This window comes from Nestor notabilis, unplaced genomic scaffold, assembly GCF_000696875.1.
Source record: "Nestor notabilis isolate BGI_N333 unplaced genomic scaffold, ASM69687v1 scaffold9993, whole genome shotgun sequence".
NCBI classification, from domain to species: Eukaryota; Metazoa; Chordata; class Aves; order Psittaciformes; family Psittacidae; genus Nestor; species Nestor notabilis.
This window is the reverse complement of record NW_009923285.1, coordinates 1-16,665: the sequence shown is the minus strand read 5'-3', so window position 1 is coordinate 16,665 and position 16,665 is coordinate 1. Positions and strand designations below refer to the sequence as shown.

Sequence of the window (16,665 nt, the reverse complement as noted above, 5' to 3'; positions counted from 1 at the left end):
CTAAAGGAAGAGGGTGCAGTTCTAGTGGGAATGTCAAATTTGCCCTGCGTTTGCTGAGCCCTCACTATTCCCTTTACTGGCACCTTGCAGGTGTGCTGTGGCTGGAGGTGGAGAAACCTTGACTGAACTGCAGTCTGCATTTACCTCCCTGGAGAAATAAGCAGTGCAGTGAACATTTCCAGGAGCTCTCATGCCCAGAACTAGAAAGCCAAATAATAGTGAAGTTTTTGCAGTGTGGGATCCTCCATTCTGCAAGGCTGCTCAGCATCAGGAAGAACTCCCCTCCTCAATTCCCCTATGGTTCCACAGGAATACTGGAGGCCTGGGCCCTTCCCCTTTTGTCCTAAGTCACAGACCAGCAACCTTAACAAGAGCAGAGATGGGTGAGCTCTGATGCTTCTTCTCTACAGCCTCTTTGCCCCCAGAGGCTATCTGTAGAAATCAAAACAAACCTCAGCTTCCCTCTTTAGGCAAACTAAAGGTGACCAGAGATCTTGGGTTGGGCAGGTATGTGCAAAATGCCAAAAAATCCTGATGGGAACTACTACTTCCATACAAATGCTTAGGACTATCTGCTTGGCTCTAAAGTCTCTGGTTCCCAGAGCTGTGCGAGAAGGAGGGGACCCAAGGATGAGGGGAGCTATAGAAGCCAAGGCTGTGGAGAGAGCAGGTTCAACAACAAGGAGCAACATACCAGGACATTGTCCTTGTCATCGTGGTAGAGTAGTGGGTGCCGCAGCTGTCTCCGGATATGTGTATGTGTAGAAGACCCCTGGAAATAAGTAGCTGCAAACTTTGGGAAGGTGTACTCTTCCAAGCCATCAGCTTCCTCTTCTAGCTCCACACTCATGGGAACCATGTCCAGATCCACTTCATCCAGCTTGTTAGGTTCTGTTTCCAAGTCCTGTGCAGAATATGAGGAAGAAACATATTTTCTTTCCCTGTACTCTGATATTCTTATTTCACATTCTTTTTTTTCTTTTCTTGGCCTCAGGTCCTCCAGAATTTGGCTTTCCAGCTAATTGCAAAGATCCCAAAGCCATTTTCAGCTGCTACCAACAGATCATTTGGGCTCAGAACTTGTCCTTCTGAGATGCATCCATTCTATATGACCTTCTTGTCTTGGTCTTCAGCAAGAACATTGCTGATGGAAAATTCAGGTGCTATCTCATTGCTCACATCCTCCACTAATCCAGACCATTCTATTCTGTCTACATCTCCCTACCCGGTTCCATCCTCTACAGCTGTCAGGACCAGTATATCTCAAAAGAACATGAGATAAGTTGGGTCATGAATTTCCAGCTTGTTTCAGCTGGAAATCACTGAAAGCACTGTCAGCAGAACATGTGCTTGGTGCCAAAATGCACTATTCGGTGAGGGTCTGCTGGGCCAAAGAAACAAATTTGCGGTAGGTTTCGAAGACACATAGTCCCCAAACTGCATGTGATCAAAAACTTTTGGGAACTGACCTCTGAAAATAGATCCCAAAAAGACTGTCTGGATGACTAATTTGGGTGATTCTTTCACTGTACAGAAGTTCATTAAATGAAATGGACCACTGATGGAATTCCGGCACTGAGTAGACTTACACAAGGGATGAACATGACCCAGTACCAGTGTGCAGCTCTGTACCTCAAAGCCCAGAGGAGCCTGTCCTTCTTGGCCTCCAATCATAGAAGGTAAAAATCCAAAAATTTTGTCCACCATTTCTTGGTCACTGATAACATCATCATTTTCTGATTTATTGGCAAGAGCATTCCTCCTTTGTCTTGCTTCTGCCTTCTCTCTTTCCAGAGCAGCCAGGTGTTCCTTTAAACATAGAAAGTGGTTAGGCATTCTGCTAGAGTGAATGGGTGAGAGGATGAAACACTATTACAAAGGTGTTTTATGACAGTAAGATTCAGCTTTGCTAGTGCTGTATTTGAATGTGAAGGCAAACGTTGCTTGTGCTAAGCAGTCACAAAGAACTAGCACATCAGCAGCAGGGCTTTGCTCTTGTAGCTGTCTTCATAGACTGTTGGCCTATTGGTAACGATGTGCAATTTTTCAAGAACTTTATCAACAAGAGATAATACAGGAAAACCACAGAAACCCTAACAGCAGAAACCCCAACATTATCTAAAGTTTAAAATGTTTTATGTCAGGGGGCTGTAATAGCACTGTGCATGTTAGGCTGAGTGGCAGCTCATACTGCAAACAGAAATATGTATGTGTTTGCATTGTCCCATTTCTAAAGCATCATTACAAATAGATTTACAACTGTGTCTGCTTTTTATTAAAATACAGAAGTGCAAGTCCTCAGGTGTGAGCTAGGCAGGCTCCTTCTCAGCCAAGGAGCACAGCATTCAGCGTTCCTCTACCAACATACGTACCATTTCTGATCTCATAGCTTCTTCTCTTGCTTTCACTGGTCCAAGGGCTTGGATGAGATGTTTCTCTTCTTCCAGGTTGATATTCCTGGCTTCCGTCTTGCCTGTGTTCTGTGAACAACAGGACCATTCTGTGACTGTTACCACAGCTGGTGAGCCAGCTCCCTTCTGCCCTTAACAAGCTGTTCACACCAGGACTTTATCACAGCAGGGACTCAGTTCTAGATTTAGTGTTTTAGGGAACAGGCCACAGGCAGAAATCTGCAAACTGGCTTCCTTCTTCAAACTGGCATTAATACAGAAAGGAAACCATAGAAAGTTCTCCCATGTGCTGTGGACCACCAAGGTAGTAAATACAGGATTTTCTCCAGCAGCACATACCAAGACACATTAGGATTCCCCTTTGAATCAATCCCTAAGGAACATTATCAGGCCTTGCTGTAGAAATTGATCTTCCCTTGCAGGAGTGACTGAAATGCATGCACATCTTATCTTTTTTCCTCCCTTCTGTCAAAAATATTTCAGCTTTGTCAGTGAAGTTTTGATATGTGATAACACACACAGAAAGCAAATGTAAACAAGATCAGTCTGCTTAAAAGTCTGCTTTCATACTTGACAAGAGCTCAAAATAAAACATCCCAAAATAAATATCCACACTCGTATGCTATGGCAACACTTGCTGCTACTGAAATCTCCACCAGGACTTCACAGAAATGTGTTCACAAGGTATCTGTGAGCGTACCTCCTTCATCCCCTGGTAGATTCGTCGAGCAAACATGCCCCTTGCATATGCCTGTATAACACATACAGCTTTCTTCTGCTCTGCTACCTTCTGACGCATTAGATAGCCACGGCACATGGCTTGAAGCCTGATGATATGAGCCCGAGTTGCTTCATACTGTTTAGTAAGCTGCCGGCTCCTGTAGAGAGCCTGCAGGCGCCCAAAACCCAGCATAACCTGTAGGAGGTGGAGAAGAAAGAAGTGATTATGGTTCAAAACCATTGAGACTGGAAGTAAGTTGGGATGAGTAGAAGATAACAAAATTCAGTAATTGGATAAAGTCTCTGGAGGGGACTGATGTAATACTGCCCTTTATGCTTTATTCTCTGCGAGCAATAGGCTTTAGATCTAGTATATAGAGTTCTTTTGGGGACTTGTTCTAGGGAGTGGCTCCAGGAAGTGACAAAGATAGTCTGGGGTTATAACAAAGGAAGGAAGAGAGCAGAAATGAAGCCAAATGAATGGGGGGGGGAGGGGGAAAGGCATGTCCTTGGAGAGATGGGTGTGTCAGTCCCAAGAGGATGGGGCAGGGTAACAGCCTGGTTCTTCAGGCAGGAATTGCATCACATTGCACAAATGCTAGCCTTGGACTCCTGACTAGAAGTGTGAGATCACTCATATGTCAAGTTGGCAGAGCCAGGCCTGCCAGAGGTTAGTTTGGTTATTATTTCACCAGAAAGGTCACAGGTTCAGCAAGCCCTGAGAAGTCCCAGCACCCTCCGTGGGCTTTATGTCCTTCTTTACATCCTGCCATCATGCCTTCAGCTCCATTCATCCTCCCTTCAGTTATGAATGTCTTCATTCCTAATACTCCACCAGCCTGGCAGGGTATAGTATATAAACACACACACACACAAATACATATATTCGGATGTACATCTGCATCTTACCATTCTGAAATCCTTCCGGCAGCAGTAGCCTCGCCAGGCTGACTGAATGGCTACAGCAGACTTCCTTTGTTTCAGAAATTGTTTCCTAAGCAGGGAGGAGGTGAGGTGACAATAATAGGTTATTGCTGTTGCTTCTTATGATAATAACAAAGAATAAGGTGGGGGGGTGTTTTTCCTTTTATGAGATGTCTACAGTCTGATCTCAACCTTGTCTTCTACCTAGGAACACTAGAGGCAGGAAAACTACTGTTAAACTAACTAGCTCAATTATTAGTAGACATCTTGCCAGGGCAAGTTTGAAGCTCAGCAAGGGCTGTTCTCCCTGCTTCTGAGGAGGCAAAGCCAAGTATTACGTTGCCGCAGGAAGATTAGTCTGGTCAGATACTTTTGCACCACATGAACAAAATTATACTCACTCAAACATTTTGTCTGCTTACATGTTCTCCATGCTAATAGAAAGGCCAGAATAGGCTGTTTTGCCTGACCTTTTCTGTAAATAAAGGCCTTAGGAGATTTCACCTAGGCTCAGCTCACTCTGCAAGTGAAGCAGCACCATGAATCAGTTGAGCTTACAAAGTGTTTTCCTATTTGCTTTGTTATCCATTTGCTAGTAGAAAGGATGAGATAGAAGTACTACTAATCCACCTTGATACACCTGAGCTGACTTTGCCCTTAATGTTGCAAAAATACTCATAGCAACTGCAGATCAAAATCACTGCTGTGGTGAGATTGCTCTTAAAAAGCCCCCATATCAAGCCTGGATAAGTTAACTCCCCCATCTGGTGGCCACTTGCTCCCGTGTCATAACTGCCCATGAACTTCCCATGGTAAAAGCTGTCTATCACACTGTGGCTGTCAGAAGTGGCACATAGCTCTGATGGTTTAAAAATAAAAACCAGGTGAGGCTTTTAGGGATAGGTGGTTCTCTGTTAGATAGCAGGCAGAGTTTGGAAAAAGGGGGGAGTTTTGGAGCATTTATATCGTGTTTTTTGGTTCTCGTTTCTCTGCTGTCAGGAATGTTTCTGAACCGAACCAAGATTCAGTCCTATATCAAGGTTCTGGTTGCAGGGGGATGCGAGATTACTATGTTCAAATCATGATGTAAAGCATTTAATGAGGACATTTACTTGACAGTGACTAAATTTCACTTCTGAAGATATTTGAAACAAAAGCAGACAAATTGTGCATCTTTGCTAAAGAGTACAAGCTAGTTTCTATCTGATTCTTTTCTATGTCTTCTATCAAAGAAGCATCCTACATAAGAGAGTTCTTGTATCTCTGAGAATGGGACAGATTCCATGGGAATTTCCTTCTTTCCAGATGCCTACTGTTTACTAGAAATATTAAGTGCAAATCCTACTTCCAGCCTTTCCTTTACATGTAATTGTCACAGCCCTGCATTTTGAAAAGCATAATGAAAATAAAGAAACCGAGACAGGACAAATGTTTTTTCAAAGTCTGTATAGATGCACTGTTAACATGACAGGCACCGAATTTAGGGCTAGTGGAAGATATAGATTCATACTCAAAATGCTTCATAGAGTGTGTTAAACAAAGATTACTGCTTCAAACCAAAGCAAATTCCCTTCTCTAAGATCACTGACCTGTCCTTCAATCCTCTCATCACCTTCTGGATAATAAGAACCTTATCTGTGAGTATATTTTGGCGTTCCAGCTCCAATACTGTATCATGATGATCCTATTAAAAAGAAAGCATGGATATGCCAGCTGAGCAGACACCCCCACAGCTTCTGAAAACTGGACATGTTATCTGAAAGAGGCCCAAAATCATCAAGCAAGCTGTGATTGAAGTGCATTTATGGAACTGCAGCAGGAAGAGTTCACACGACCTGACCACACCGTTTCTGGCTATAGCCATAAACAAGTAGAGAATCTGCCTGCAGTAAGATGGTTTTTACCCCTGAGGGTATGCTATGGGCAAGGAGGTCCCCTGGAACAGTGTGCTGGTATCTAGTTCTCTTTTATGCTCAAGGCCTGAGCAGAGACCAACACATTGCACTGTGCTGTTTCAGCTGCAGCACTGTAACAGAGGAACAGGATCAGCCTCTGCTACACCAAGCTGTGTCCATTAAATTACTTGGCCTTTAGAAACAAAGATCCAGCCTCAGATGATTCAAGGGAGACTTTATTAAAGAACCCAGGCCTGCTGGGTCACCACTCTTGCACAAGCAGGTCAAGCTATACTGTGAAACACCCAGTTTTTCAGGAGAAGAGACAATAAACTGTCCTTTTTACTTACTTTTAGGAACATCTTGGTCTTCCCAGCTTGCCAGCTTTCATCTTTGCCCAGCACTGTTTCAGAGATGCTGATACAGCTCTGTCGAGCATCATTCTTCAGCTGATGTGCAAAAGCATCATCATGTTAGGTCTTGGTTGTGAAACACAGTAACTGTTCTATGTAAGTATCTATTGCACTGCATTTCAAAGGGCAAAGAACAGAAACAGATGGGGTCTTACAGACCTCTGGGCTGGCAGTATAATGAACAAAAGTGGTTTAGCTCAAATGGGCAAGAAAAGGAGGAACATAAATGCATGGCCAAACATTTAGGAGTTCAGGTGCAAGGAAGAGTGTGTGATTACAGAGAAGAAACATCTGAGGGCAGTGGGGATGCCACCCTGCCTGGGATGTCTGTGTGGAGCAGGTCAAGGATAGCTGGACCTAAAAGCACCTTTACTATTTCAGCAAGGGTCCAAGTGAGTATGTAGGTATTTAGCTACAGTTCATGTGATGACAGCTGTCTCAAGTGTGCCAGCAGTAATCCAAGAACTCCCTCAGGAAAAGTTAGATTAGCCTTAAACCAAGTTTTTCTTTACACACCTGCTGTCGAAGAGACCATGGCAGGAGAACTCTGTATCTGTCAAAGAACTCCTCAAAGCTGTAGCGAACTGGGAAGCCAGCTTTCCTGATCTGAATGGTCTCCATCATCCCTGAATATCGCAGCTGTTTGATACACAGGTCCCGGTCAAACAACTGAAATGGAAAGCAGACAAAGAGGACATTTCACACTGAAAGAAGCTACATATGCAGCATAACTCAGAACATATCTATTAACCTGCCTGCAAAATGCTTATTTTAATTGTACTTCTTATTTCTTTAGTGCACTAAATTAATTCATTACAGGCATAAACAAGTCACCCCAAAGGGTTTTCAAATTTGTGTTTATCAGCAGTAGAAACAGTCCATTAACAGCAATCTGACTTTAGCAACCATTTCAATTTCTGGAACTCCAATTTCAGATGAACTTTAAATTGTTCATGTCATTTTGCAGGTATGAGTAACTGCAATAGCAGCTTAGGCCCTTTGGGCATAGCCATGCAAAGCACAGCATGCATGCTCCTAGTTTCTTGTAATGCACATTAAAAATAGGCTCACTAAGCCACATGCAGTACTTTAAAAATTATTAACTCACTTGACCAACACCAGGGAAGATTTTAGTATAGAACTGGGTCATGATCTCCTGAGTTGCAGCCAAAACTCTTAATGACAAACTCACTCCTCTTCTCCTGTAGTGTCAAATTAAGCCACATCACCCCTCTCTTAAACATCAACAGCTCTCCTATTCTCTCTCAGGATATTTCATCATATGATCATTGTTTCATCCTAGTGTTTTCCATTTGTCCCCTTGTTGAGGGACTAGAAACTCCAGTTTTGTCTATATCTTTACAGGAAAGGCTTCTACAGCTCCTCTCAGGAATACACACGCGTGCTTTTTACCATCTATGGAGTTTCTCAGAGATGTTTTTTTAAATTAGCAATGCTATATCCTACCACTTTTTATTGCAGTAACAGCCTGTACTGCAGCTCTTCTTGGCTGAAGGACAGATATAAAAAGCTGAACAACAACTGACAGCTTCTTCTCCCTGAAAAGTTTACTGAAGACAAGATCTCATATTGTTAAAACATTACCAGTGGTTTCTTGTAGTCATTTGGCTTGATGCAGCGGATGAAGTATGGCTGGCACTGCTCAAGGATTTTCATCAGTTTTTCCAGGGATTGCTTGAACTGTCCTCCCAGAGTTGAGAGCCGTTTGGTAGTATCCAAGCCCTGAAGAGTAAGCACATGCTGACTGCTACATCATTCACCTTTAGAGGCCCAAGTAATAAATCTCTGTATTTCTGTACAATGTAATAGTATCACACAACTGCCCCAAAAAGAATTATTTACCTACACTGGAGTTAAATGGGCCATCTGCATTTTACTAATTTGGGTTTATTTTTGCACAGAAAGCCGACTGAGCTCTTTCACCTATTGGGCATCAAGTTCTAGCAGTGGGAGTGGCTGTGGTGGAAGAAATTCCGCCCATGTGAGCTCACACTGGCCCATCTCTTCCAACCAAGGTTGCATTTAGTGTAGGGCCTGGGTGCCAAGCTATTATTCGTGGGTGTGTGTCTGAAAGCTTGGTGAGAAACAGCTACTCCCAAAGCAATAATAACCTCCAGGCAAGGCGTTTTGCTGCCAGCTCATAGCTAACTAGGAATGCTAAAGATCCAGAGCAGCTCATTCCCTAGTGATTAGTGTTGCCTTGCTTAATACTGTTAATACTACAGTAAGCAGTGAAAAGGAAAACTTTTAGTGGAGGATAAGGTAAGAGCTACTCTATTTATGGCTGCATATGAAATGCTTTGTCTCACTGCTCCTAGGTTGACTATTGCTCCCAGTTGCAATAGCGTTACCTCAGGGGGATTGCATTTGGCTGCAGTTAAGCTCCTGACTTCCCCAGCTTCTCTGCAAGCACAGCTCCACCTATGCCTTTTTCACACGGATCATCACAATAGGCCTAAGCTTCTACCTCCTAGTACGTTTCAAGGGCATGTTAAATTATGGTGAGAACAGGGCAGATTCCAAGTAACAAAAGGACTCCACTGCCCTTCTACATACAAGCATGAAGCTAATCATTGCAGCACAATGCAGCTGGCTTGTTTGTTTGTCTGGGGGCTTTGGTGGGTTGTGGTTTGTTTTGTTTGGGTTGGGGGTTTTTTTACAAGTAAATAATTTGGCTTCCCTCCCATTTGAGGCACTTAACGGTACCTCATTCTGCTGGTTCTAACGTTTCGCGTCCTTTTTAACACTCAAGCGCCCACCTTCCGCCTTAACTACAGGGCAATGCTGCCCTCCGGCGACTGAACACTTTATGCCTTTGTTAAACAGTTTTTTGGAAAGTCTCGTAGCAGTTCTGATGCATCTTAGGGCTAGCAATCATCTGTTTGAATTAGCTATGGTAACAGCATATACATGTTTAAGCTGTATAAGAGTTAAAAGCAATTTGCACTCCCAGATCTTAGAGGCCTTTCTGCTATACTTGTAAATCAGTGGGATAGCCACGGAAGTCTGAAGCCCATGCACTCATGGTCTCTCCCCTATAATGTTAAAGCTGAACTTGTTGAGATGGTGCTGACTTTTCTCCCCTAGTGTGTCAGGACAGCAACGCTGAGACCTCAGGACAGCAAAGTTTTTCCTGGCACTTCATTCATTATTCTTTTCTGTAACCTGTTTCTTAAGCTTCCCAATGGTGACCCAGACCATTTGAAATAAATAGGGGTATTTCAGCTAACTTCTGTGCATTTTGAAATGGGCAGTAGCCCACATTTAGCATCTCCTTTCTTGACATGCTACTGTACTTTCTAAATGTAAGGAAAGGTTGGGTTGGTTGTTTTGTTGTGGGTTTTTTTTGGTCAAAAATGCAACCTTATTTATAGAGACAAAACCTATTAGAGCAATGCAGATAGACCTGATATTTAATCTGAAGGTAATCACAGCATTTAAGAGATGCTAAGCCAGTTCTCTGTTGCTACTTGTACCACTTCTGATATTCTTTGCCCCCAGGATGTTTACCTGTCCGTGGCCAGATGTTCTGGACAGCAGAAAGCCACATTGGGAAAAAGACTGAGGAAGAAAGGACAGCATCAGAAAACAATGCCAGGAGATAGACAGACAACAGGTAAGATTGCAAGCTAATTGTTCTGTATCCTGACAGGAAAACTCAAAGATGTAAACGTTAAAAGCAAAAGTATCTTGACACAGTGATGACAGTGCATACTTAAATGCTCATAAATTAAAGTATGTGAAAGTTGCAGCAGAACAGAGAACTTGAACTCTGCCCCATGCTGTTTCCAGTCCACTGTGCTTTACAACCTCATTTTCACTATGCATGGGACAAGCCTTCTTATACCACTAGGCACAGATGATTCTGTGATAATTACCCATCATGAACTTTGTCACAAAGCCTCTGGGCCAGGAGGAAGAGCTAAAATTGCAGCGATATGCAGAGCAGTGAGACTGTGTCTATAGGCGTTATTGGGAGAAGGAGACCGTATTTTTCTGTGACAGCACAGCTTTTGCTCCTTTGTACTAGCCTGTCAGCCCTCTGCAAGAAGGAAAAGGCCAGGGCCCACCTGCCAGTTCCCCAGTCAGACCTCTTGGTGTGATGGTCCCAGCAGACTGTCTACATGTACAGTATGGCAGCAGTTTAGCTGCTGGCTTCTGGACAGGTACTGGCTTTGCAGAGGGGTCTCTGGTTGGTGCCTTGTTCCATTCCAATGAACCTTAGAACTATGCGGTTTCTTTTTACAAATTTACACCCCTCCTGGAGATGTGGATGCACTATGGATGCCCAGGCAGACACAGAGCAAACCCGTTCAGCTGATGATAACGTGGGGAGGTAGCACAACTCATGCTTCTGTGTCCACACAGATGTCCAGGGATGCAGTCCTGGGAGATGGGACTGACATTACACTTGTTTACAGCATGATCAGCCCCTGACTTTTCCAGCAGACTCCTTTGCAGGAATGAGTTGAATGAAAGGGATGGGGATTTGCAGAGACAGTGCAAAAGAAAGAGTTGGTCAAGAAAAATCAGAGCCTTACAGAAGAAAGAAGTCTTTCTGCAACCCACTGTCAGTAAGCCAACCTTGTAAGCCTGGTCAGCTCCAAGATGCCGGATGGTCCCACGTCCCAGACTAGGTGGGGTCGTTTCCACCTGGAAAATCTCTCTTAGGAATTTGTTTTTGGAGGAATGAACCACTTGCATTACATTAGCACTCAGTGTGTCCCGATTTTTCTCCAGGAAGTCTATAGGATAGAAACAAAATCAGCTTGTCACCTCTGCAGCCTGCTGGCTCTAGTGCCACTCTCTCTAGCTAAAATCCACTTCATTTACAGTAACTTGCAGATTAGTTTACTGTAATCCTCCTGACCTCCTGATCTGACTTCACATCAACACTACCGTGGAGTGACATGCATCCAGTGCAGGTCATGCCCTTCTCTTCACCCTCCATATCCAGCAGAGATAGGCTCACCTTTTGATTCATAAAATACAACCCCAGCAAAGTGGTTGATGCCAAACTTGGTGTCATGAACACTCTTAGGTGGGATGTAGACTTTACTTTTGCCATGGAGGGAATTGATTTTTACGAGCATGGTGGCATCTGTGCCCTAGAAACAAACACAGGCAGAAAAGGACAGTTAAGTAGATTCCCCCCCAACACTGGCCTATGCTCAGCAAACAAATAGCAGTAGTGATCCTTCCTTCCCTGTCAGGGACAGCTGTGAGATTTTCAACAGTGAGGTATGAGGAAGAGCACATTCCAACAGAGAGTGAAGCATTTGTATAGTGAGCTAATTTAAAAGAAACATCTGTGGGGAGAGGACATTGCCACTCATAATGTATCCAAAAGCCGATTTTGCACTTTTCTGTGTGCAAAGTCAAGTGCTACCAGTGAGCTGTGTGCAAAGCCAGGCATTATAAGTGAAACCAGAAATTTACCTTTGGGAACTTGCTCTCTTCATCAATGAGGGAGATGATATTCATAGGCTTGAGTGCAATGACTTCCAAAGCCTGGCGGTTATCAGTGAAGTCAATGTTACTCCAGGTAATGTTCTCTGCACGGTATTCCTCTTGCTCCAGCTTGAAGACATGGTGCACGAAGAACTGCTGAAGGTGCTCATTGGCAATGTTAATGCAGAGCTGCTCAAAGCTTTTGGGGGACAAGATGGGAACCCACAGTCATCCTTGGCCAGTGCTGCATTGATTTATGGTATTTATTATCTCTATTAAATGCATATCCAGATATACTACTGCTATATTCCACAGTGTTAACGATCACCATCAATGCATGTTGCCAATCTTAGCAATATAAAGAATGCATCTTCAGCTGTTATAAAGATAACCAGAAATAAGACAACTGACAATTGAGTGTTGCCGAATAAGCAAGAAAAGATCTTGTATGTGTTTCAAGAAACTCTAGAAATAAAAGGGAACATGTAACTGCAAAAATAGCTTAACTGAGTGTGTGGCATGTTTTTACTTGCCCTGGCGCTACCACTTCTTTTGTTAATTACTCCTTTATGCTGCCTCTGAATTTCATGACCTGGTAATTGCTGTGCCTGTGCAGTGCTCACCACAATGAGGCCACATGTGGACTGCAGCCATTGGGAATAGCATAATATAATAGGAGAGAACACAAAAGAGAGAAGATGAGCTGAACAGATACTTGACCATGTTCCAAAAGTCAGTGAGGAATAATATCTTGTTGAAAGCAAGCAAGATGCATGAGTTGAAATCAATTGAGAAAAAATGCAGAGTATGTGCTGATGGTTTGTGCAGTACTGATGATATGGTAACACAACTGAGAGAATTGCTGCCCTCATAGAGAAGAACAAGCAGAACTGGTGCTTTGGGACTGAAACCACCAGCAGGAGAGGTAGCAGTGGGACAATGATATGCTGACCCAGTGTTTTGCTGACTTGTCCTTAAAAGTAGAGAAATGAAGCAGCCCCAAAAAAGCGACAGGAGAACATTAAGCAAGATGGAAGCATGAGCTGAAATGGGAAACACAACGTGGCCTCCTTTGTACTACGTACAAAATGTATCCCAAGAGACATTGTAAAAATGCTATGGAACAAGAAAGTTTGGTATAGAGACATGGGGACATACTACATCCTCACACAGTGGCTGCCTACTTATAGCAGCATCATAGCCTTTTCCTCTGAAAAAATTCCTGAGGTTTTGGAACAGACATGTGCAATGATTACACCAAAATGGCTGGGGGAGGGGGCAGAAATATGACCAAGACTGAAGAAAAATGGAACCTATGCATGATCATAATTGGGAAAATTCAGTGATGGAAATTTCATTGCTTTCCTGAGAATCAAGATGATAATGAAAGAGCATGTGTCTGTTTTTTGAATTCTTTCCATTCTCATCAACTGCTTTTCAGCTTCCTGGTGCAAATGAAGCTAGAGTCTCCTACCTGTTGTTGCTGAAGTTTTCAAACCCAAAAATGTCCAGCAGCCCAATGGAGTGACGACTGCCTTTAGCCTTCTGGGAAGCTGGGTTGAAAATGGCTGAGTTGATCTTGTTCACTATCCACAGGAAAATACGTCCATATATACCCTGAGAGAAAAATTAAAGAGGAATTAGAGCTCATCATTCCAGTCTGCTGACATAACTTACTGCTTGATATTGTGCTGCTACGATGCAGTCAAACTATACCGGAAACCTATGAGGGACCAGAGCCCTCTGGGTGAATGTTTGCCACATAAGGCTCCTCAACGAGTAAGAGACAGCTCTGATAGCATTCCTAGGCTTTAAGCAGGGAAGATTTAAGCACCAGTACCTTCACAAAAGCATCCCTCCCATCTGCAGCTTGAGCAATGTTCAGAGGCCTGGACACACTTTCTCCTCGAACAATGATGGAGAGATTTGTGAGGCTGTTCTGCAGTTCAGTGGAGTCCACCTGGAGGAACAGTCATAGCAACCTGGTCATTCCAGGTTGATAAAGGAGATCCAGCAAAGCCTATCTCAGGAGGAAGAGGGCTATGACAAACTGCCTGTCCAGCAGGATTCACCGGTGGCCTGCTGTCCCAGTTAAAGATCTCCTAGCTCAGAAAGACATCTGCAACAAGCACCACTTGAGTGTCAGTAGGAAGAAGGGGACATGCCCACTGTGTGTTTATCCATATATACTCCACAGAGTTACGCTGTGTTACTATGCTCAGGAACAAGGGTGAAGGAGAGAATTAGCAGGAGAAGATGAGAGTCCATTACCTCAAGCAGTTTGGTTGCAATTGAAAAGTGTGGTGAGTCCATCACATCAGAGCAGTCCAAGTTGTCGTACACAGCCGCTACAATGAGAAAACAGTCAATCTCAGGGTGAATAATTTCTGTTATGGTGAGGGTCTGTGATATCATTGCAGCTGTATTTCTGTAACCCTGTAGCTCTGGGAATGTGGTAAGGCAGTAAGCTCTCTCTTGAAACTAACAGGTTGGATGCTTTTACTAATGAGGGTCCTGATTTCACCCAGGGATCCTGGGATGTATAGCGCCCTCACAATTCCAGAACATCAGGCCAAAACAGCAGCAAAACTGAGAGGCTATTCATTTTAAATAGTAGAAATTGGGGATCTGGGGAAGTGGTATCTTACTTCTGAAAGTATTTTTTTCCATGTATCTGGCTTCTAGGAAATTTAGACAATGAAGGGGAATAACAGAAATTCCTCATTTTAGCAACCAGCATTACTCCAAAGAATCCACTTGGTATCACTGTATTGGGCCCTCTGTATCACAGAGGAAGAAGGCATCCTTTTCTTAAATTGAGAGCTTCTGGTATCCTGCTGGTGGGTGTCTCACATTGTGCCTGTGCCATAATAGAAATGCACTTATGCAGATGAGTGTTCACCAGACTTAGCCAGGAGAATGACTGCTTTCACCACAGCAAACATCACTCAGTTGCTCCTGTGTCCTCTGGCTTGTGTAGCACAACAATCAGCAAACATAATATGGCATTATATTATCTGCTGTTTCAGTTTGTGTGATAAGGGCCTATTTATAACCATGGAAACCTGATAGCCTGACAAAATAATAAGATGATGTCTTCCAAAACAGTAGGCAATGGAGTCACAAATCAGAATTTCCTGGTGCTTATCTGCCTGCCTTTCCAACCCTCTTCACCTGTTCACACAGGTGGCACATGTGTCCTGGGTTCAGCTGTAAGAGTTATTTTTCTCCTTCCTAGTAGCTGGTGCAGTGCTGTGTTTTGGCTTTAGTCTGAGAACAATGCTGGTGACACAGCAATGTTTTAGTTGTTGCTCAGTAGTGCTTACTCTGATCAAGAACTTTTCAGTCTCTCATGCTCTACCAGTGAGGAGTGGCACAAAAAGCCATGAGCAAGCAGAGACAGGACACCTGACCCAAACTGGCCAAAGGGGTATTCCATACCATAGCACACCATGGCCAGTATATTAACTGGTGGGGAGTCACCTAGAAGGCCCAGACTGCTGCTTGTGTCAGACTGGGTATTGCTTGGTGGATAGTGAGCAATTGTATTGTGCATGTATTGTGTTTATTATTGCAGTTTTTCCCCTTTCTTTTTTAGTTTTATATTCTCTCCCCTTGTTACTTCCCTTTTCGTTATTATTAGTAATAGTTGTAGTAGTTTTATATTGTACTTTAATTATTGGACTGCTCTTATCTCAGCCCATGGGGTTCACATGCTTTGATTCGCCTCTCCATTCTGCCCAGAGCAGGGGGGAGTAAGCAAGTGGCTGCGTGGTGCTGAGTTACTGGCTGGGCTTGAATCATGACAACATGTAACCTAATCTGTACCTAATCTGTACAGATGGAAGAAGGCAGCACTGTTAGGCCTTTACCTTTGAGTCCAGCGAAGGACTAAGCACAGACAGTGGTGAGTTTACCTTCGAACTCTACATTCCCTAGGTGCAGGATTGCAGCCAGCAGCTTGCTGATGTCCCAGTGCTCAGAATCTGAGAACGTGAGGATCTTCATAGCCGAGCGGATGTGGGCATAATCCTTTGCATCATTCCGGCCGTCACAGGATGTGCAGTTGCCCTGCAAGACACCACACCTGCAGGTAAGGAAAATCTTCCTAGCACCCATACAAGGAAGAAAGGACCTGCAGGCTGACAAACCCTTGTACACAATGTGGATACCCTGTGAGCCACTTTCCACAGGATACAAGATAGAAACCTATGTAGACATTTTATATGTTTTTCCCAAGGCTGTTTCTTCCCTCATCTCTACTCTCAAGAAGAACCCATTAGCAGAGTGGTAAATAATGCTTTTCTCCAGGGCTAGACTGAATACTAGGGAAGCCAGAAGGAAAAGATGAGGGGAAGGCTGCTCTGGAGTAAAGGAGGACAGGAAACTTAATAAGGTTATGTACATTTACAAGGCCATGTTTCTTCGATTTCCTTCTCTGCCTTGTTAATGGACAATTAAGAGCCCTAATCCCAAATCAAAGCAAGTAGGATTGGATCAGTATTAGAAGGCATATCTCAAAATAAGGATGTTAGGTTCTATCAGAAGGCAGATGGAAGCATCTAAAGCAGCATCAATAGAACCTTCAACAAAGCCTGCAAAGTGGGTCCTAGGATGCTGTTCCTGAGAGAAACTATTTTCAGCCCTGAGGGAGGTGGGAAAATACTTTTTTTTATCCCTACTATTTCTGACAATATATTGTGGTGATCACAAAAGTGAAGTATTCTTAGACATTTCAGTTTATACCATGCAAACATGCCAGCTTGTGCCAACAGCTGACCTGAACAAAAGCACAGATATATTATAGAATCATAGAGTAGTTAGGGTTGG

General features: G+C 43.5%; 1 protein-coding gene across 1 annotated transcript in view; it reads right to left on the bottom strand.

The window, feature by feature from the left end:
- MYO7B (myosin VIIB) overlaps window positions 1-15,922 on the bottom strand; it is a gene marked incomplete at its 5' end in the record, with an annotated part of 39,056 nt that extends 23,134 nt beyond the window's left edge. Inside the window, 17 exons of the mRNA XM_010012064.1 lie at window positions 695-904; window positions 1,633-1,809; window positions 2,373-2,473; window positions 3,108-3,327; window positions 4,041-4,125; window positions 5,645-5,739; window positions 6,301-6,399; window positions 6,880-7,032; window positions 7,969-8,106; window positions 9,895-9,945; window positions 10,969-11,129; window positions 11,357-11,492; window positions 11,824-12,034; window positions 13,310-13,452; window positions 13,676-13,795; window positions 14,107-14,183; window positions 15,753-15,922. Of these exons, the coding sequence (XP_010010366.1) occupies window positions 695-904; window positions 1,633-1,809; window positions 2,373-2,473; window positions 3,108-3,327; window positions 4,041-4,125; window positions 5,645-5,739; window positions 6,301-6,399; window positions 6,880-7,032; window positions 7,969-8,106; window positions 9,895-9,945; window positions 10,969-11,129; window positions 11,357-11,492; window positions 11,824-12,034; window positions 13,310-13,452; window positions 13,676-13,795; window positions 14,107-14,183; window positions 15,753-15,922 (2,347 nt within the window). The remainder of the gene's footprint in view (window positions 1-694; window positions 905-1,632; window positions 1,810-2,372; window positions 2,474-3,107; window positions 3,328-4,040; window positions 4,126-5,644; window positions 5,740-6,300; window positions 6,400-6,879; window positions 7,033-7,968; window positions 8,107-9,894; window positions 9,946-10,968; window positions 11,130-11,356; window positions 11,493-11,823; window positions 12,035-13,309; window positions 13,453-13,675; window positions 13,796-14,106; window positions 14,184-15,752) is intronic.
- Window positions 15,923-16,665: the final 743 nt, after the last annotated feature.